This window comes from Cricetulus griseus, chromosome 6 (genome assembly GCF_003668045.3).
Source record: "Cricetulus griseus strain 17A/GY chromosome 6, alternate assembly CriGri-PICRH-1.0, whole genome shotgun sequence".
Taxonomy (NCBI): domain Eukaryota; kingdom Metazoa; phylum Chordata; class Mammalia; order Rodentia; family Cricetidae; genus Cricetulus; species Cricetulus griseus.
In genome coordinates this window covers 122153851-122175815 of record NC_048599.1, presented here as the reverse complement: position 1 = coordinate 122175815, position 21965 = coordinate 122153851, and the positions used below count along the sequence as shown (strand labels likewise).

At 42.2% G+C, this 21965-nt stretch overlaps 1 protein-coding gene across 2 annotated transcripts in view; it reads right to left on the bottom strand.

Moving 5' to 3' along the window:
- Neb (nebulin) overlaps positions 1 to 21965 on the bottom strand; it is a 186206-nt gene that overhangs the window by 37339 nt on the left and 126902 nt on the right. For both annotated transcript variants that reach the window (XM_035446826.1, XM_035446827.1), the window contains 28 exons: positions 21705 to 21812; positions 21489 to 21602; positions 20868 to 21065; positions 20425 to 20529; positions 19627 to 19731; positions 19424 to 19528; positions 19040 to 19147; positions 17330 to 17443; positions 16643 to 16840; positions 16248 to 16352; positions 15542 to 15646; positions 14351 to 14458; positions 13715 to 13819; positions 12553 to 12660; positions 11955 to 12059; positions 11720 to 11824; positions 10689 to 10787; positions 10178 to 10288; positions 9283 to 9387; positions 8474 to 8578; positions 7940 to 8044; positions 7370 to 7474; positions 7118 to 7222; positions 6242 to 6346; positions 5321 to 5425; positions 3837 to 3941; positions 1740 to 1844; positions 1304 to 1411 (listed from right to left, as the gene is read on the bottom strand). In XM_035446826.1, coding sequence (XP_035302717.1) covers positions 1304 to 1411; positions 1740 to 1844; positions 3837 to 3941; positions 5321 to 5425; positions 6242 to 6346; positions 7118 to 7222; positions 7370 to 7474; positions 7940 to 8044; positions 8474 to 8578; positions 9283 to 9387; positions 10178 to 10288; positions 10689 to 10787; positions 11720 to 11824; positions 11955 to 12059; positions 12553 to 12660; positions 13715 to 13819; positions 14351 to 14458; positions 15542 to 15646; positions 16248 to 16352; positions 16643 to 16840; positions 17330 to 17443; positions 19040 to 19147; positions 19424 to 19528; positions 19627 to 19731; positions 20425 to 20529; positions 20868 to 21065; positions 21489 to 21602; positions 21705 to 21812 — 3159 coding nt within the window. The remainder of the gene's footprint in view (positions 1 to 1303; positions 1412 to 1739; positions 1845 to 3836; positions 3942 to 5320; positions 5426 to 6241; positions 6347 to 7117; positions 7223 to 7369; positions 7475 to 7939; positions 8045 to 8473; positions 8579 to 9282; positions 9388 to 10177; positions 10289 to 10688; positions 10788 to 11719; positions 11825 to 11954; positions 12060 to 12552; positions 12661 to 13714; positions 13820 to 14350; positions 14459 to 15541; positions 15647 to 16247; positions 16353 to 16642; positions 16841 to 17329; positions 17444 to 19039; positions 19148 to 19423; positions 19529 to 19626; positions 19732 to 20424; positions 20530 to 20867; positions 21066 to 21488; positions 21603 to 21704; positions 21813 to 21965) is intronic.

Here is a 21965-nt window from a genome sequence, read left to right as displayed (position 1 = left end):
CCAAACTTGCTGTAGTTTGAATCTGGAATGTCCCTAAAGTCTCAGACGCTAATGTCTTGGTCCCCAGCTGCAGGTGTTGCTGGGAGGTCATAGAAAGCGGCCTCACTTCCTACAGGATATACCACCTCCCAACAGCACTGTCTTCTGGTCCTCAGAGGGAATCGTGAGACCCCCAGCTCAGATCTCTTCCTCTTCTGTATCTCAGGCTTGAAGAGGTCAGTAATTTTGCTCTGTTGTGTACCTCTGCCATGAGGTGCAGCAGCTTCATCCAGGCCCAAGCAAAAGGGCCAATCAATCAGAGTGGAAATGCCCAACTGTGAGTCAAAATAAAACTTGCTTTTTCTAAGGGAATTTATCTCAGTGACAACAAGTGACCACATCTCTTGAATGTGTGTAAAAGACAGGGAGAGAATGACGTCTGAATCCTAGGAATAACTCTTGACTGACCCTGAAGTTTTAGCTCTCTGCCTCCTGGAGCCCAGACATTACACTTCTAGATGCCAAACCATGTGGAGAAGATGCACAGAAAGGGCCTCATTTATACAGAAGCCAAGTGACCATCAGCTGTCAGTTGTATGAGTGTGGCTTTTTGTGGAGTCAGCTTCACATGCTATCTGTGCTCATCTTGACCATAACTGCCATGACTGTCTCAGAGTCGCCTTGGTCACCCAGATCAGTCTTTCCTGCACTGCTTCCCAGCAAAAAATCATTGATTCTTGGATATTACTGTTTGTTTGTTGTTGTTTGTTTTTGTTTTTGAGACAGGTTGTTTCTGGCTGGTGCAGAACTCAGAGAGACCCGCCTACCTCTGCCTCTGGAGTACTGGGATTAAAGATGTGTGCCACCATGCCTGGCTGATATTACTATGATGAGCAGGCACATTCCTGGCTCTGGTGGAGTTGCCTTTGACCATTGACCTTACCAATATGTACACTTCTCTTTCTCTGACACAAATTGCAGGGATCTGCTTTGTCTTGCTGCCCTTGGCTAAGCTGTGCCACTACATTCCCTGTGATGGCACTTTGTAGCTCTGCATCTGTCTGCCCTTTTCCTTCACAGCGATGTGGTTCTCACACACAGCGATTGGGTCCTGGAAGACTCACCTTGAATTCTTGTGCTCCAGATGTCTGCCTACAGCATTTGGAACAGACCTATTTGCTGTGTCCAGCCAACTCACAGAATCATAAGGAAAATGGAGGATTATTATTTTAGGCTACTAGGTTGCCAATTTTTCCCATAGAGAGAGGTTGCCATCTGGGGTTTGCCACATCATATCGAAAGAGGGGCTAAAGAAGGTACTCACATCACTGACTTCATCTTTCACTTTGCGGACATGCAGCAGCATGGGTGTGTCATGGATGGTGGTGTAGCCTCTGGGTCTGGCCTTGTTGTATTCCAGTTTGTAAAGTATCTGAAGCAGACAGAGAAGCAGGAAGGTACAATGCTATGTTTCTCCACTTACAATTTAAACTACAAATGGAAAAGTGAACAGGAAGGAAAGGCAAGTCTATATACTCCATAGATGATCATAGCTGTCTGTTAGGGCCTCTGATGTTCTATTGGCATGTCTGCCAATTGGAATGACAAGGCTTCAGTGTGAAAGAAGGGCCCCATGTGCAGCGGCATGCAGCACCCTTGCCTCCCTCCCAGTCTCTCAGACACCTGACAGTCTACAGTGCCCCCCACTTGGGCAAACGCCCCTGACTCTCTGAATGCAGGCTCTTCAGTTCTGTACTTACATCACTGATTTGCTTGTTGACTTTTGTGGTGCGCAGGTGCTCTGGAGTGTCCACAACTGAGGTGAATTTGTCCTTTGACTTTTCATATTTTTTCCTGTATTTGATCTATATCATGGAAGAAAGGACAGTTACTTTCAAGAACAAAGGCCTTAAAGAAATCTCATGAGACACCAGAGTGGGTGCTGGCATCATGGTGGATTCTGCTTTAAATCCTTTAATAAAGCTTGTATTTGTCTGCTCTACCACACTATTGCTATCAGATAGTTTCCAATATACTTCATCCACACGGAAGTGAACAGGCTCTCAGAGGCTAGGAGACTGAGCCAAGGGCATGTGTGGAGTACATCTCAGAGGAGGAGTAGAACCTTCTCTGGACTGACACCCTAACATTCTATATTACATTGTTGTTTTCCATGCCCAACTGAAGCAGATGTTCATTATAGTGAGTGTATATGATTTTTAAAGGATTTTAATTAATTAATCTATTCTCTACACAACACATCCCTACCACAGCCTTCCCTCCCTCCACTCCCTCCATTCTCCCCCACCTCCCCTTTCCCCAAGATCCAAAATGCATTTATTTTTGTAATTTACAAGACATGTTTTTTTTGTTTGTTTTTTTCATGCACATAAGCTGTTTTAAGCAAGACAGATACGGAGAACAATGAACTTTCATGCACATAGTTTTGATGATCCCATCAAGACCAAGGATGTTTATGGTGAAAACATATTCTCTTTTTTTTAATATGTTGATTTGACCAACAAACTAAAATGACAAGCAAGCTGATAATGCAAAAGATTGGCTAAAGCCTTTTCGGTTTGGGCCTAGAGACAAGCATTTCATGAATGTTCTCACTGGTAAACAGCGATTACCACATTTCTCTTCCAGCATCTCTGGAAAGGTGGCAGCATGATCAGCAGACCTTGTTGGACGACAGTATTATCAACATGAATATGGACAAGGTCCAGAGGTGGCAGGGTCCAGAGCTAGCCTCAGCTCTCTGAAGCAGTGCAGCTGCAGTGAGAACTGAGCAATGGTAATTCGAAGAAAACATTAAATATCTAGACCTTCAAAAGCTATCTACTAAGCACCCCTGATTTCTAAGGAATCTGTCTCTTGAAGCAAACACTAAAAAGTTAGTGTTGTACTAATTCAAAAGAAAAATGTGTGAAGGAATCTCAGCTGATCCTGGAGGGTTTCTAAGCATTGGATGGTAGATGATGGCTCCCCAGTATACCAGGCCATGGTCAGATTGCATTTCTAGGGGATGAATATTCATATAGTTTACCATGAGAAAGCAGCATGGGCAGGGACCAGGAGAGGAAGCCAATGAAAGCATAAGAAAGAATGCATGGAAGGTCTAACCCCCACCCGTTGGACATTACCTGGCTCCACATGTGTGTATTGTAGAGAGCAGTCAACATATCTGGCCGCAGAATTTCATTACATCCTTGTTTCAGAAGCATCTTGGCACTAGACTTATATTTTCTCTGTCCATGCAAAGAGCAGTGAAGCACAAAAGAGACTTGTGAAGACAGAAAGAACATGGCTCTATATCCCAGTCACCTCTGAGTGAAGAGATGTAGGCTTAACATGCTTTGTGTACTCACAGAGCTGTGCAGTGAAGACCCCTATGTGTAACGCAAGCAGAGTGGCTCAAATATTTATCCTTGACTATCCATAGTCCTTGCCAATGGGGAGGACAAAGGTAGCAACATGTACATTACCACCCAGACTGCCTTATGGGGATGACATCATCAGAACAGTAAAATATAGCAGGGATTTGTCTTTTTGTTTTTACAACTCAATTTGCAGTTCACAGCCGCTGTTTACAAACAGGCTCCACAGGAGAATAAAAAGGGAGGGCCCCAGCTTCTATTTTCATCTTCACCACAGCACAAGTGAGGACACAGAGCGTTGACTGGCACACTCAAATAGCTCACAGGCTCTTTGGGTGGCTAGACAGATGTTTTGAAACAGAACAGTCCAATATCATAGGCAGAACCTATGACATCCTTGCAGCAGACAGGACGACACCTTGGGAGAAATCGGAGCACAGTCCTGCTTGGGCTGTGCTGCCAGCCTCGTCACAGTACCTGGCTGATCTGGTCGCCTGCGGTCTTAGCCACCAGATGTCTAGGCTCATCCACTACCAGGTGGTATTTATCTTTCCGCTGCTCATAATCAGCTCTGTATTTTTTCTGCTCAAACATCATATTAAATTATAGCAAGAATATGACAGCAAGGGTACACAGTCATATCTCAATCTAAACTCTCCAGAGAGGTAGAAACCTGTCATTTTTAGCACTGGGTCAGTCTCCCAGGTCAATGTTTAACTGTTCATACAGGAGTAGGAAAGACAGGTGAAAACAGATTGCATGGAGAGAGGCTGGAGCCTGGGAGAGAGCAACCTCTGAAACAAACTGGGGTACCTTATGCCCAAAGATTTCCAACTTTTCATATGACATGTGATTAACGTCAGGTTTCCTGGCATCATACATTGTATTTAAAATGAGGTGCTGCTAATCTATGCTTTTAACACGCAAGGCAGCAAGAATCCAAAAGTATAACAAATGCGACACAAAATTATCACTAACTATGCTAACCCCAAAGTGTCACCAAGTACAAATACTCAAGCCCAGTTGCTACCATTGTGTAGTACTGATTTACTTGATGGTTTAAAAGACACTTGGAAATGCTTTATGGACTAGGAAAACCAAAATACATCAAAGACTGTCCTAGGAAGCTGCTGATGGTACTTCTTCAGAGTTTCCCAGCCTGGAAATGTGTTGAAATGAAAAAGATTAAACAAAAATAATTGAAATTGACAATGGTCATACATGTAAATGTACAACAGTCATATATGTAAATGTACAATGGTCATCTATGTAAATATACTACTGGCTGCATTCTCATTGGTAGCTCTTTCACTAATTATTTAACATATTTGAACGTATGCAAATTGCACGGATCATCTGAAAGCAGAAAAGTATAATTTTAGTTATGAAAGTATCTAAACTTTGTAAAATTCCCTAAATGGAACTCACAGCTTGCTTATTTCAATGTTCTTGAATTGTATTCAAATTACATCACTGCAAAAATGGCTGTAGGGAAGAGTGAGTTGGCTATAAAGGGGGTGTAATACTACTACTGTGCATTCAATTCTATGGGAGTCACAATAAAACATTTGAATGCACGAGATTCATACAACTATCTCCACTGCAGAGGTCAGGGGTTCTAACCACTTCCATTTTAGTGCCTTTGTGGGACTGTTGAATCAACCTTGAACTTCTAGGTCTCCCACTCTACACTCTTTAAAGGCATTTAGCTGATAGTCCACAAAATCCTTCCTTTCTCTGACACCACAGGACTGTGCTGAAGAGGTGAAGGTAGGCGTCGACTGAGTCAAGGTTTTGATAGTGCCTACCAGATAGTGACATTATATGGTCTTTGCAAGTCCTTATAAGGAATGAACATTTAGGACAGATTTCCTGTCATGCTGTATATTAGATTTTAATGAAATAGCCCTGCAGAGTTCTCAAGAGAACTGAATAGTCTTAGTCAACTTAATTGTACATACCTCATTCATCAATTGAGTTGCATATTTGAAATGCCTGTTAATTGGACAATCAGCAACATACTTGAAATTTGACTTCGTTCTTTCAAATACTTCTTTATACTTATACTGGGGAAAAAGAACATAATTATTTGATTGTGTGTCCAATCTTAAGGATGAATCATGATATTGATCTTATTATAATAATGCATTTATAGAGCTAACAAATCTTTCTACAAATTAAGAATTTTTTTTACAATTTTAAACAATTATAACAGAAAATAGGTGCTATAATAAATGTGACCTGCCATGTCTATTGTAAAATGTCTACTGTCTGGCACCTATCAGAAGTTGCCTGATTCTTATTTTATATTAAAAGCAAGTTCAACTGCTTTATTTTGTAAATAGGAAAATGAGGCCCTAAAAACTTGATTTACATCATGCATCACATTGTTTGTAGATAAAAACAGCCACACCTGATATTTGCTGCTTTAGCTGGGTGAATCATCCACATACATTAATGAGAGGGAATTCAGGAGTAGGTATGGGTAGTTGTACTAGTTATTTTCATCAAATTCAAATAAGCTACAGTTAATGAGGTTAGCACAAAAGAAATTTCTAGCCAGGCATGACTGCACATGCCTTTAATTCTAGCACTTGGGGAGGCAGAGCCAACCAGAGCTCTGTGAGTTCAAGGCCAACCTATTCAATACATAATGAGTTCTAGGCCAGTCAGGCTACATAGTAAGACCCTGTTGAAAAACAAAATGAAACAAAATTGAAAGTCTCTAAAGAGAGTGAATAGTTCAGCATGGGCTTAGTTTCATGCTGTAGAAGTGAGGACGGGGCTAAAGCTAAAAGAGGCTGTTCCCACAGACTTCCTCTCTGTGGACTGGGGTTTGTATTTAATGGATTAAGCCATTCTCCTTGAGGAGACAGGTATACCTTGCTGTAGAGAGTCTTGTTCTGTTCAGCTAGTGTCAAGTCAGGGGTATCATAGGCATAGCAGCCAATGCCTTTGAGCCAGGTCAAATCTTCTTTATATTTTACCTGAGAGAAGAATACCAGAGAGTTGTAATAATTCATCTCCAAGTGGATATAGGTTAGGAGCTATCCAAGTGAATAAATCAGAAACTCTGATTCCCAAAGTATGTCAAATAATGAAGATTTAAAATAGCCTGTATCATTTAAGTACACGCCTAGAATTACTGATTTCTTCCTATGATTTGTTTTGTAATGCTTAGACGTTTTCACTTTTACTATTAATTAAAACCAACTTTAGCCAGGATACTTTTGTAGAGAGACTATCACTGGCTTGGCAGCTATACTTTCACACAGACAGGTGAAACTTCTTACTAAATGGGCATTGCTTTCTGTAACAGTCTCTTCAAAGAATCCAAGATAGGCATGAACTATAGGGCTTTGAGTTATAGAGGAAAACTTAGGGTGACAAACTTGAATATAATTTTTCCTCTCCCAAGTTCAGTTTTACTTACTTAGTAATTGAATTTTATGACTTAAATAACCACCACAAGATCTAGAGTCTATGGAAGCGGGGCCAAGTAGATAGCTCAGTAGGTAAAGGTACATGCCACAAAATTTGATCTTCAGAACCCTAATAGATAGCATGAGAGAACACACTCCCACAAGTTGTTCTTTGACCACAACACAATCACTATATCTCATGTACCATGGCATGTGACACCTACTCTCCACTCCTGAAAAAAGTGTAATTGTAATCACCGGTTTTAATGCAATGGTTGACTTCACAGCTCACATAGAAATATGGATTTCTATGTGAAAACTGAAGGTGATACTCACATCACTGATGGCATCGGTGACTGCCCGGTGGTGGAAATGTTCAGGGCGATCAGGAATGGAACTCCAGATTCCCAGCTGGCTCATGTAGTTCTCCTTGTATTTCACCTGTTGTAAAAATGTAAAGACAGCTATAATGTTGACTCAAAGTTAATGTAAAGCACATCTCTCTGGAGTTTTAGAAAAAGGAGTCTTCTTTAAGAAAAAAAATGGTGGTAGGTTCCAGAGCCCATTTGAAGTAGTCCAGGGACATACTTTACTGATGTCGTCTGTGACTTTGCGATGATACACAATGTCCAGGGCATCCTTCACAGTGTGATACTTCCCTTTAGTCTTTTGAAATGTCTCTTTGTAGCGAAGCTGTTAAAGAGAGAAGAATGCAGTACCGATCATGAAGATTACCAAGTTAAATTCACTTCTGCTAAGCTCTAGCTCTTGAGTTTGTCTCTTAGATTTTCCCCATGAATAAATTTAGGGAAAAGTTTGAAAGGTCATTCCAGATGATGGAACAGAAAAAGACATGAGGGAAAACTTCATAATCCAAAAAATACATGTCTAAGTAAATTAGTTACTAAGTATCTCTAGGGTGCCCCCAAAAATCATAAGGAAGGGTCATATTGTTGCCCAGGAGATAACTAATAGCTTGTAGCATCTCAACACAGTTCGTAGCTACTTGGCTGGATTGGCACTGTGTGAGTATGTGTTCTTTCCTGATCCATGTTGTGGGAAATGAATTTCAGCTATGGCTGTGACAGAACAGTTTGTGCTGCTAGATATCCACAGCTTTCCCTGTCACAGCAGGAGAAAGAAGGAAGGAATGCTCACATCACTGGCGTTCCAGTAAGCCCTCTTGGCTCTGATGAGGATTGGCGTATCTGCAACTGGTGTGTACTTGTCCTTCATCTTCTCGTATTGAATCTTGTACTTTTTCTAAGTTACAAAAATAGAGAAAGACAAACACAAGTTCAAATGTTATTAAAATTATTGTGGTGTGTGTGTGTGTGTGTGTGTGTGTGTGTGTGTGTGTGTGTGTGATATGCATAGAAGTCTGAGGATGACTTTGTGGAGTTGGTTCTCCTTCCAGTTTTGTGTGGGCTATGGTCCTTAAACTCAGGCTATCAGGTTTGTATTGCAAGCACTTACCTGCAGAGCCATGGCGCCAGCCCAAGCTGTGTTTTAACCCTCTCCAGTTTACACTCTTACCACAGATCCAAGGGATCTCATTCATAGAGTACAGCTTCTATGTTTGGGTGAGCTGAGCACACTTTGTAGTGATAAAATTCTCATCAGAAATAGCAGGTGAAGGCTTTGGAAGTATTTCTTAGTTAACAGGTATATTGGTGTGGGATCCCATCTTACCTCGCTGACCATGTCTTTCACATCTTTTGCATGTTGCAAGGCTGTGGTCTGGTTTCCAGCATGGTGATGGGGTCTCTCTTTAGTGGCAAGCTCAACATAGAGATACTGAGAATGAGAGAGCAGGGAAGGAGTCAGAGGTGAAACTTCATCTGTCCTCTTAAATTTGAGTCTCTCTGTCTCTGTCTCTCTCTCTGTCTCTGTCTGTCTCTGTCTGTCTCTGTCTCTGTCTCTGTCTCTCTCTCTCTCTCTCTCTCTCTCTCTCTCTCTCTCTCTCTGTGTGTGTGTGTGTGTGTGTATATGTGTGTGGTTGGTTGCTTGAAGTTGTTGTTGGAGCATGTGTTTGTAAATTTGTTTCTCAGTATGTGACATTGGAAAACACCTATCTACAAATCAGTTGTCTAACAGTCCTTCTGTTGGGTGTGGTCCAGTGTAAAGTCATGTGATAAAGAATGCTAAGAGAAGATTGGGCGGATTCTGAAAGATCATTCAGCATCCTTTCTCCCTAGTTTTCCTTGCATGCGTGACAGAGTTTCATTTGTCTGTTGATAACAGACACATTCTTGAAATGATCAGTCACTTTTTTTTTTTTACTCCTTAGAACTCATGACCACTCATCTGAGGACAAAGTTATACAGCCCTTAGCAAAGAAGATATGGCATCTTTTGCCTGTGAAATCTTACTATAATTATGATAGTCTTGAAGAAAACTGCAATGTGGACACAGGCTGCAGCAAGGACAACCAATTATGTCAGCTACCAGTCCAGGAAGGTCAAGCAGGCTAATCAACTTTCATTAAGAGTAGGCATTACCTGACTCTGAAGCTTCTGTCCTTGCTTGGCTCTTAGGAGGTCAGGAGTATCAGGAACTGAAGTAAAGATGGACTTCTGCTTCTTGCCTGCAGCTCTGTACACCAGCTAGATGCAAAACAATTCTTTACTGTCACTTCTGCTTTGCTGGCCATGTTCTGTAGATGCCCTGACTGCTTACTTATGGGTAAGGCAGGAGACCTACTACTGCAGCAGGCTAAGTTTCTTCCTTCTAAATCAGTAATTCTCAACCTTCCTAATGCTTCGACCCTTTAATACAGTTCCTCATGTTGTCCTGACCTCCAATCATAAAATTATTTTCATTGCTAGTTTAAAACTGTAATTTTGCTACTTCTATGAATTGTAATGTAAATGTCTGTGTTTTCTGATGGTCTTAGGTGAACCCTGTGAAAGGGTTGTCTGACCTCAAGCTGAGAACCAGTGCTCTAAACTGGTGGTTTATGATTATTTGCTTCTAGAACCTTTCTTCCCTTGCCCCCATGGCATCACCACAGCAGATATTATCAAGCCTTCCAACAGCTGTATTACCCTGTTGTTATATTCTTGGTATACTCAAGACAGAAAAACTTGAGTTAACTTTAGTTTGCAGACAATTGTTTAGGGCAAAGTCTTTCTAAACTGTAAGATCATGTCAAGCCTCTCATTTGCCTTAGTTGTAGAAGGAGAAATATTAATGTCCTTTTAACAAAAAGAGAAAAATAAATTAGTTGAGCCAACTGATTTACAGAGACATTGGGTCACTCTGCAGTCAAAGGAAGAAGGGACATCTTTTCCTGTCATCACTGAATATTGATCATCATGACAGGAACTAAGAATCTTCTGAGTAGCTCAGTCCAGCTGGTCTGTTTACCCTTTGTGACAGATAATATATTCTTACCTCACTCAGATGGGTCTTCAGTTCCTGCACTTTTCTGTATTCTGGGGTATCAAGCACCACTTTGTATTTGTCTCGCATCTTCCTGGCATTATCAGTGTACAGGTAATTTGACTTAGGAGAAGAAAGCCAGAAACACAAGTTGATTAGTCATTAAGGGACTGCATGTCACATCTTTCAAAGGCTGGCATATGCAAACTGAGCAGGCTCTAAATGTGTCCTGGAATACTAAGGGTCTAATTATGTCTATCCTATGTTTTTCTCCACATGGTCTTCCTAGGCAAGAACAGAAACAACTGTCATTTCATTACCTTTATAGCAGGCATTGATCATCATAAGTAAATCATGACCTACTTAAGTGGGTTGATGGCAAAATTTCTCCTTAAGAGTAGATGTAGGCTAAGATTCATTTTTCCTGTTCCTCACTGTCCTGGGGGGTGGGGCGGCGGAAGTTAGCAACGGGCTGCATGATAGTTGTGTGGGGAAGCTGTGTATTATGAAGGTGTATCCTCACCCAGAGTTTCCTTAGGTGCCTGGAGCGGACCATATCAGGAGTGTCATACAGGAAGCAGCCAAGTCCCTTCAAGATCTGCAAGTCCTCTTTGTATTTAATCTGTGGGGCAAACATAGACAGCTGGTTATGAGCCAATGTAAAAACAGGACAGCTACACTTCTTTGTCGGTACACAGTAGCTCTCCTTATCACAGTTTTGCATTCTGTGGCTTCAGTTTTCTATTGTTAACTGTAATGAAAAAAATATGAAATGGAATATTCCAGAAAAAAGTTTTTACATTTTAAATATCTTTTATCTTAGTTTATTGTTATGATTGTTCTACTGTATTATTAGTTGTTAAGCTTAATATCTTAACCTAATTCACAAATTAAACTTTATCCAGAGTATGTATTAATGTAGGTATAGTCATGGTTTGGTACTGTCCATGGTTTGATGCATCCATGGGGGGCAGTCTATGGAAGGTGTCCTCCACAAGTAAGGGGAGAAGCATAGTTTTCATGTATATCTTATGATCTTACTCTGCCTGCATTCAAACCAAAGTTAAATCTCTAACCCTGAGCTGAGGGGAGGACACTAATATTGTGTTATCCAGTCAAGGGAAAAAATTCACAATTCAAGGGGTTAGTCCACCAGGAAAAGGAGACATCGAGGAGTCTTTCTTCTCTTTTTAATGGCAATATGAAGATGCTAGGAGGGATTGCCACCAGGACCAGGAGGAGCAAGTAATCTAATATGACCTAGGATGCAGGGCACTTGAACTGTAGGGATTGGCAAAGATCTTATGCTGATGTACACTGGCTGTCACTGAATGAGCAAGCATGGCATCTCTGATCCTCCACAGATTTCCTCATGACTCTGCCTGTGGCTGGAGAACTGTAGGAGTCTCCTCACAATTTCACCTCCAAATTGTACATTTGCTTAAGAAATAAGCAATGGAAAAAGGCTTTTCAATGCCCACTGAGTGTCTTAAATGCTAAAAGCAAGGCTACTCCTTGGTAGGACTCCTTTAGAAAGAGCTTGCAAATGCTTACGTCACTGGTGATGTCTCCCACGTAGCGACAGTGCAACACTTGGGGTGTGTATGGCAGTGAGATCATGTGGCCCTGCATCTTGAAGAAGTCTGATTTGTAGATCAACTAAAGGAAAAGTAAAGAACAGAAACTCACATTAGAGAGCAAATGGGCAGTGTTTCTCCCTGGGTGATGGCCTGTCTACTCCTCAACATCTCTCCCTGGGCGATGGTCCGTCTGTCCCCATCATTCTCACCTCACTGACGGCTTCCTGTGTCTTCTTGACTTGGCGGATCTCAGGTGTGTCTGGAGTTGTGTGTATCTTGTCTTTTAGTTTATGATACAATTCTCGATACAGTCTCTGCAGGGAAGGTGAAGCCATTTTGGCATTTAGGGTGGGAACACAAGGGCATCTACTGACAAACAATTGAATACTTTATACAAAGAATCAAGAGAGGAAATTCTGGGACAATACATGATTTAAAGTTAGAGTAAGAGAAAAATGCTTATTTCATTTCAGTGAAGACTTCTAAGTGCAAAGTAGTCTATATTCCATGAAATGATTGCTCAGCTGTACAAATACAGGTGACAAAAATCAGGGCTATAAGTCAGACAAAAAGGTAATCTACTGAAAGGTTTAGCACAAATATCAAAATGAATTATTTCTTTAGAAAAACAATTTTATCATAGTCTATGGAACCAAGTCTCTGTGATGATTTACAAGAGACACAAGGCTCAAAATAGGCCCTCACACTGTCTCACAGTCCATAAACTTACAGATGAAACACCAGGAATTCTTAATGCCATGATTTTGAATTCAATATTTTTTCAGAGAGAATGAATGTTCATGGTACCTCACTAGTAACGTTGTTGACTCTCCGGACATGAACAAATGGGACATCCTTGGGTCCAAGTGTGTACCCATTTGCCTTGATGTGTTCATAGGCTTCTTTGTATTTGAACTGTGAAAGCAAAAATCAGACTGAGATTTGTGATGGCTACACAAAGAGCTGTGCTGTTTTTCTCAATTAGAGAAGAGACTTGCATGGCATATGCTTTTACTCTCTGAGATATCTTACTGGCCTCAATGACACAATTTTAGTATCAGTTGAATGATAAAGGCATGTCTGGAAAGGTAAAGATTTACCCTTACCAGGTGAAATCTATTTTCAGGCAGTGAGGCAAAACATAAGAAAAATCTATCATTTTAGTTTCAAAGTATCTTGAAAATTAGGAAATATAAAAAGCACCAAGATGATTTTTTTAAATATTGATGAATGACTTTTATTCTGATTTCTAAAAGTAACAGGTTTGATTCTTAAATCTGTTTATGTCTGCGTTGGAAGTGCATTATTGGGCCATATTGGGTCATATTGGCACTGTGTTGTCAGCACAGTTGATTCCCAGGACTCTGAAGATGGGCGTTAATGAGAGAGAGAGCTGAATCTTGGTCTCCAGCCAATGGCTGGCTCATGGTATAGCCTATAGACTACATGTCTAAGGCTGTATGCTGGGAATTCAGAGCCCAGCAAAGGGAAGTGCCTCTTCTAGTGACAAGTTACAAGCAGCGGAGTCTAGATAGCCTTTGGCAGCCCATAAACTGAGTACAGATGTAAAAAGCAAGTAGGAGTCAGGTTCGGGAGCTTGGTAAGAAGTGTCTTCAAAGAGACATATAGTGACATCTCCTGAGTAAACTTTACATTCCCAGTAAATGATGTAGGGAGAGCTTGGGATGCTTCTAGTCCAAGGCCAGCTGAAACAGAGACATCTTGACAGTACTGCACCCTCAGCCAAGGTGCCCATGATATCCTGTTCTAACTCACCATCCCAGGCAGGCACCACCAACTGTAGAAGTGCCGCCGGTGCCATCACACCCCCAGTAAACACGCTGTCTATCCCCTCCCTTTCCATCATCTTGTTGAGCCTTCCGGGTATAATTCGAGCATGGGAATAGACTACTAATATTAGTTTCTTGGCATTCAAATTTAAGACCCCAACAGAATGAAGAATACTCACATAGCTGCTCATGTAGCGGGTGTCCTTGGTGTGATTGAAGTGAGGGGTATCGACCGGGAGCCTGTACCCAGTGGGCAGGAAGCGCAGGCCTTTCTTGTACAAATTCTGCCCAAATGAAAAAGAGCAAGGAAAATGTCTCTTAGTATCAAATAACAGCTAATTAAACACATCACATGCAGTTTGTTAGATTTTTGGTTAGGCACAGGAAAGGGAGATGACGGGTAGGGCCCAGGTTCTTCCTCTTAACATTCAGTGATTTCTACCTTCATCCCTTACTGCTGGAGCCTTTTATAATCAAATGCCTAAACTCTGTCATTGTGATCTTAAGGTTTTTAGGAGTAGTGAGGGCATACCAGCTCTCTTCTTTCTGACTTGCAAGTATTGGTCAACAACATGCCAATTTATTATCTGTTTGACTGCTTGACAGGAGGATCCCATTAGTCAAGAAGGGAGGCAAGGCATGCTATTTATTGTTTCCAGCTCACTGAGTGGAACAGCATTGTTGTTTGTTTTCCTAACTCACTGAGTGGAACAGTGAGTACCTCACAAGATCAATGAGGATACATACATAAGCCAACATGCATCTGGGGGCCTGGGGCCTGGGTTTCTGCTGATATTCCCTTTCCCAACACCTACCTCGCTCTGAAGCTTGTATGCATGGAGGGCCCGGTCCAGATCCACGGTTTTTGTAGTTGGGGCCACTTTGCCTCTGACACTGTGCACATAGTCATAGTGGTAGACAGCCTGGGTATAGAGAAGTAAAGTGAGTTGAGTCAGACTGTGAGAGTGTTGTTAGAAAGAAACAGAGCAAATGGAATCCATTATCTATTTAAAGACTTTGAAAGGGTGAATCTGGCTTCCTTCGTTCAGGGTTATAAATACATACCTCTGCCCCTGCCATCACCACTTGGAGCCTATCTGGTGGCACTATTTTGGAAATTGAAACTTAGCTAGAGTAAGTCGGTCAGTGGGGACAGATTCTTGCCACAGGCCTGCTTCCCCACCCCTGTCTTTCCTTCCTGTCTACCACAAGGTGGAGAACTTGCCTTCACCATTTGTTCCTACCACCATCGTATCTGCCCAAGTACATAGGGCCAAGAAATCATGGAATGAACTCTCTAAAACTGAAAGACAAATTAAATAGTTCTTCCCATTGTTTCTGTGAGAGATCTGTCACAACAAAAGAAGAGGAACGAATGTACCTAGAGACCTCTGCTGTGTTACTGTGGGTGGCATGTCCCAGGTGTCAGGAACAGGGATGTACATCTCCCCTCCAGAAGTTCGAGATAACAGGTATGAACTTGTTTACTTGCTACCTGTGCACTTAATTGAACAAAGACAGCTTGGTGGCTCTCTGCCTACTCTCAGGCATGACAGGGAATATGTACATGACACATTTTACACATGAAGATGCTGAGCCTCTGAGGAGTTATGTGCTTTTCCCAGGCTTATAGTATGTGGTAGAGGTAAGACTCCAACCCACATCCTGAACATCACAGCCAACTTCCTTCTAATTTGTCACTTGTCTCTAATTACTAGAAGGCCTAGACAGGGAGACAGACATAAATGCCTCTCATGACACACAGTATAGCATAAAAAGTACCACTGGATACTCTAACTGCAAAACATTTCACAAACTCAGCTCACTCAAACTTCACTCCTGCAAACTACAGGCACTTCAGATGTTAGGGAAAGTGGGCTTTGCAAGCAGCTTCCAAGGCACCAAGTCTAGTCCCCAGTTAGGAAAGGCTGGCACTGCCCAGTCTATGGTTGAGCTGTGTCCCATCTTCATTGCTACCCACAGTCACTTCCCCAGGGAGGGCTTACATCACTGAGCTGCTTCCCACTCTTGACAGCCTGAACGTAGACCGGTGTGTCAGTCACCAGCTTGTAGTCATTCCTTGTCTTCTGCACATGCGCTTTATACTTGATCTGCCAAGAAGAAGCAGGCAAGCCTATGCTGGAACATGTATTGCACCAGATACTGCAAGGTTTTATGGAGGTCTTGAGAGTCACACCCATCAACAACATGCAGAGGATGGATTTGAATTTTATAACAGGTCACACTATCAGTGTTTAAATCATGGGGATTCTAGAGTTAGCTAGAAGGTGTGATGGCTGCTCTCCTTGGAAATCTCTTGCTGAAATCCTCATTTTCATATTACTTCGTGTGGCAAATTTCCCTGTACCTTATAAATAAATCCCATCCATTATTCTAACAGATGAGTTTTTCATATAATAAAAATTATGTGCTCATTAATATATTCAAAATAGTTTAAAAGATGGAGAGGAATGCTTGGAGTCACTTCTCTGCAGAGGAGCATGGCACAGCTATATTCGGTTGCTTGATAGAAATGCTAAATGCATTGCTGAGAAAGGACTATGTTTTTAGCGTCTTTCTCCAGCTCAGCCATCTTCAACAGACTTAATTCACAACTAGGCCATGGTGCTATTCTCATTTTAAACATTCTTTCCTTAATGCTACATTGTGTAGAGGTGTGCATATACCAACAAACCAAACAAGGACACTCACATCGTTGCGTAGATCATAAGCATGTTTTGCATGAAGAATTTCAGGAGTGTCCCAGACATAGCAACCGATGCCTTTCAGCCAGGTGAGGTCATCCTTGTACACAATCTAGAGGGGTTTCAGTAGATGTAGGGGATCAGAAAAACATATCTGTCCATTCCTTGAATAGCAAAGAATGGGCATACTCTAAACCCACATGACACTGGGAGGGAATGAAAAGTAAAAGTTACTGGGCAGTAAGGCCAAGAGGCCACAGAGAGCTGCACATCCCTGCTTCCAGGGATGGCTCCAAAATCCCTCAGACCCAGGGCCAGAAAAGCAAGGGGCAAATGTGGATATGCAGATGAGCTTCTCATCAGGATGGGAATGGGAGGATGGTGGGGCAGCTATAGGCTTACATCACTGATCTGGTCTGTTACTTTTCTGACGTGGCTGTTGACTTGTAAGTCGGGGTGGCAAATCCATTCATGGAGGTGCAGGCGGTAGTCGATCTCACTGACTTTCTTCTGAGAATCCTTGGCAGTCACCATCTCCACCATGTCAGGCACAATGTGGATTTTCATCTTGTTCTTTTCATACACTGATCTGTACAGGCGCTGTGAAAGTCAAGTTCCATTACCAGGAATACTGCCATATCGTCATGGAATGTCTGTCTTCTCCAGCTCATAGCAAGCAGTGGGGATGGAGGCTGGAATTTTCTTGCGTTTTGTACAGATTAACACCAGGGTATTTTTAAAGGATCTATTTTTATTTTTATGTATGTGTCTGTGTGAGTGTATGAGTGAGTGTATGTCACGTGCATGTGGGGCCCCTGGAGCTGGAGTTCCAGGCAGTTGTGAGTTGCCTGACATGGGTTCTGAGAACTAAACTTGGGTCCTCTCTAAGAGCAGCAAGTAGTCTTATCTCTGATCCATCTTATGTCTCCAACCTCCAGAACTGTTTTCTAAAGCACCACGGGATGAGATAATACTTAGCTTCTTCCTATATGTACAACCACTGCCACGTGCCTGGTTTCATAGTGAGCCCTGTTTGGTAACATATGACCTTCAGCTCCTGTTTTCCTTAAAACCTTGGTGGGTACTCACATCAATGTTAAGCTTGCCCACTCGGAGACACCGTGCGGTGTTTGGATCATCTTCAACACTCTTCGGTAATGTGTAAAGTGCTTTGAATTTTTCATATTCTTCTCGGTATTTGATCTACAGAGAACAAGTAGAAAAGCTAAAACATGAGGAGTAAAGACTTACTGTTTAAGACAATGGAATGGTCCTACCTCCAAGATCCAGATAGTGTGGGATAGGGTGGGAGGCTGGACCACTTCCCAGTGTTCACTTCCGTACCGATATAGAGACATTAGAGCCCACACAGGGCCAGTGTGAGGCTGCAATGGGGCCATATCTGAAAGTACTTTTGAACTGGACAATGCAATAAAATTGTATTCTTTTAAAGTGCCCATCTCAAATACTGCTGCCACAACACTTTATTTTTAGGATTACACGTTAGTTGGTTAAAATGTTTGTAATGATGAGGATCAAAACTGGGGCCCTGAACATACTAGGCAAGCAGTATTACCACTGAGCCACACCCCCAGCTTGTGGTGATTGTTAAATAATCTCTTATTGATGTAGCTTTATCTTTCTTGCTGTCCTGTGTGAAAAGTTCAGACTATGCTTGCTTGGAATCTTTGTTGTCAAGAAATGTAATGGCTTGTGGTTGAGAGTGATAATTCTTGATTTTCGGTTTCTCCAATTATTTCAAAAGGTAGCAATCCAGCCTTTAGTTTTTAGTCTGAACTACCTATCAATCAATACCCTGTGACGCCCTGAGCTAGGAATGAGGCAAAGGTATGAGGCAGCTTCTTAGGACACAGGTGCAACACACAGGCTCTCAGGACCCAGATAGCCACTCTCAGAGGAAATGGAGAGCTGCTTCATCAACTAGAAGCCAAACAGGATTCCCACCAGAATGCCCCAGAACACAATATTCCAGTCTCTTAGAGCTGACCCACCCCTCAGCTATGAAAAGTTAGCCTTCTCTCCCTTTTCCCCTTAAAATTATTTCTAACTAAAGTTGGGATCTTTAATTTTCCTATGCCCCCCCCCCACTCCAACAATATTTTGCCAAGCATCTGCAACAGAAGAAGAGGCACCCCCCACCCCCCGGGCTCTGTAAAGTGTATTCACAAATCCAAATGAGAGACATGGTCCTTGGTCCCAACTGGTAATAGTGTGATGACTACTTACAATTACCACACTCAACCAGCATAGCTTTGTACTGATCTCACCTAATTCTATTGAAACTGCCTATTTTTGACTTTGTTTTCTGAGGCAGGGTCTTCCTCTGTAGTCCAGGTGAACTGAAACCCACTATGTAGGCTGGACTGGCCTTGAACTCAAGCAATCTTCTTGTCATAGTCTCACTAATGCTGGACTTATAGTTGTGACCCACCAGACCTTGCTGGCAACTCCCCATTCTTATGGTATTTTGTGTTGGCTTTCTCTCTTAACTGCTGGATGAAGCAGATGCTACCTAGCCATGTTACCTGTACACAGGTAGCCTGAAAGACAGTACCTGTGTCCTCCTGGCTGCTATGTGTGACTCTCCAGGGACTGCAGGGCCCTGAGGGGAGGCAGTGAGTACAGCCTCTGATGCTTAGCTACTGGAAGTGTTTGTCAGACACCTCCGAGGGTGTTGGAGCACTTCTTTCTGGGCAATGTTCAAACAGCCTGGGGAGCTGGTATGGGGAGCAGGGAGCAGAGGGTGAGGGGAGGCACTGATACTTGCACTTGACTTACATGGCTGGCCAGGTGTTTCTGGTTCTTGGCATGCGTCAGGGACAAGGTGCTGGTTGGCAGGTTATAGCTGGTGGCTTTCACCTTATCCCAGGCCTCCTTGTATATGTTCTAGAAGGGTCAAAAATCTTGTGAATACAGGTACTTGAACTCTGGTTAGTTCCCACATCATGTTTTCCTGTGTCTCAGATGTGTTTTGCTTACCCCAGGGCATTTTTTAAAAGTGAGGTTTAATTGTGTAGTGAGAATTTATAGGTCAAATGGGAATTTGATGGCCCAGAAAAGAAATGGACTAATCTTTATTGGAAGGGGTTTATCCCTATTTAAAAAAAAACTGTCTCTGAAGGGGAAAGGACAGTTTCTAGGTACGAGGAAAAAACAACTCACACTGCTATACAGACTCTTCAAGTTCTTGGTCCTGTCATAATCTGCAGTCTCCAGCACTGTGGTATACTTGTCCTTAATCTGATGATAATTTTCTTTATATTTCACCTATAGACAAAAAAGAAGGACTTCTGCATATCTGCTGGTGGAAGACTTCTAAAGACAAGAAGGGGGGTTGCCCTGCAAAAAGGACAAGGACATCATACCTCACTGGCATTGATGCCACTCTGAAGAGCAGTCACGTAAACTGGCGTATCTGTGACCAGGTTATAGTTCTGCAGATTGTCTTTACTTGCTGCTGTGTATTGTAGCTGTGAAGAAAAACACAAGTCACCCAAGATGGTAAAAAAGCAGAGTTAGCTGTTTGTACAACTTAACCATCTCTTTATTTCTGGCTTTCTGTTTTAATGTAAGAAGGAGGCTGCCACCATCCGGCAGTTCACAGATTTTTGTGTGGCAGCCAAAACAAGCAGCAGCTATCCTTGGTCAAGATCAAGGTCTGGATCTCTGTGAGGCGTCTTCCTTCATTTTGTTACCTTCTCCATGCCACCTTCCAGTCCTCACAGTAGCAGCCTGCTGTGCCAATAGTCCACCAGACCTGTCCAATCACAGCTCAACCACATGCTGGGACATGCCCCAGATAATGATTTTTTCCCTTCAAAACATATGTACCTGTTGTCAAAGCACACTTTACTTCTTATATCCTGCAAGATAACCTGGCCAAGATGGAGATGTTTATGAATAAGTTCACCATCCAACAACCCCTTCCTCTGTAACTTCCTGTTATAAATGTGTATGACCTTCAGTCACAGTATAGATTCATACCAGAGCAGGTCACCAAAAAGGGTTTGATTGGGGCCAATTATCTTAGATTATAAGTTACCTAAGAGCATACACCTTTATAGAAATCTCTCAGTCAGAGCTTTGAGACAGCCTGGCCGGCAGCCTGCTGATACTACCATGGACTATGATGACATCTGGATAGCTGGTCCTTACAGGCTCACCTGACTCTGGAGGTCATATGATTTCTTGGCATGGAGGATCTGGGGTGTATCCCAAACATAGCAGCCAATGCCTTTCAGCCAGTTCAAGTCGTCTTTATATACATTCTGTAACAAAGAAGATACATGGAAGGTGGCAGGTATTCAGAATTTACAGTTGATCATGTTGATGGTTTCTTATTGCTCCTTGACCTTCAACCAGATGAAAGCTAATTCCTGGTTGAAAGATGTCTCAGAGGGGAACAGTGCCTGAGTCTAGTCTTGAGCAGATTAAATATTCAATGGTCTATGTCTTAAAGGGGGATTCTTACATGAAGAGTAGTTATTCATGCTACTTAGTGTTGAAATTCTCTGGGTCTATGCAAAGGAGAAGTTGAACCATGGAAGGTTAAGTAGGGACAGGTGAAGCCTATAAGCTAAGTCAAACTGCAGAAAGGGCATCATACATCACTTAAGATCTCCTGGGCATTTCTGGCACGGATAACATTGGGCTCCTCCGGAAGCGACGTCCACTGGTGAAAGTAGTGTCGGTACTCCAGGTCGCTAAGGATGTATTGGCACCTTTTTGCCAACACGTGGTTCATCATGTCATTGGGGATATGCACATTTGCCTTTGTGTCCTCATAATCCCTTCTGTAGTTCAACTAAAAGTGTTTTTAAAGACAAAAATTATTAAGGGATTAAAACAAATTATTCAGACCAATTTATTTAGTCTCCAATGTACATCAGTACATAGAGAACAATGTTTAAAGTAGCATCAAAATCTTTGAAAATCCTCTTCTTATCCCTCTATAATGTAATGTCAATAGGATATTTCTTCCCCAATAGGACATTTCTTCCCCTTTTGCCAATTCAAAGCCCTTATTGTATGCTTGATTTAAAAAGGAGGGGGGACAATGTCTACAGCCATCAAGGGCTCACCTGTGAGGGTGCAGAAATCTGAAAGATGATCCTCCCCCTACCACTTTCTCCCCCAGCTAATCTTGAGTCACAGGGAGGGCTATACAGGGCAGACACAAGAGCGCACTGAAGTTGTATGCATCTACAGTAAGCAAGCACTGGCTTACCGCACTCCGCATCTGCTGGAAATCCAGGCAGTGGACCACTCCAGGGAACTCACTTATTTCTTTTCCAGCCAGGTAGTGGCCCTTCTGCTTCTCATAGGTTTCCTTATATTTAAGCTAAAAAATGGGTTCAACATTGAGAATTGATAGAGTTTTCTATCCAGCTTCTTGTTCCCCAACAAAGACTCTAATCTTAGGAGAGGAAACAGTTAAACTGACCTCACTGTTCACCAGGTCAGCATGCTTGGCTCCAACAATTGGAATGTAACGCTCATCCAGGGTGTAGCCATAGGCCTTGGTTCCCTCCCATGCTCCCTTGTACAGTATCTGGAACAAAGAAATGTGGTAACAGAAGTACATTCAACTGTATACTGATAGTGCCAAAACAATCACTATAGTTGGGGTAGAATATTATGTACAAGGCAAGGGTGAAAACTTTATCTGTTGTCATTAGAGTGCCTAACCTAGAACTGATTAAAT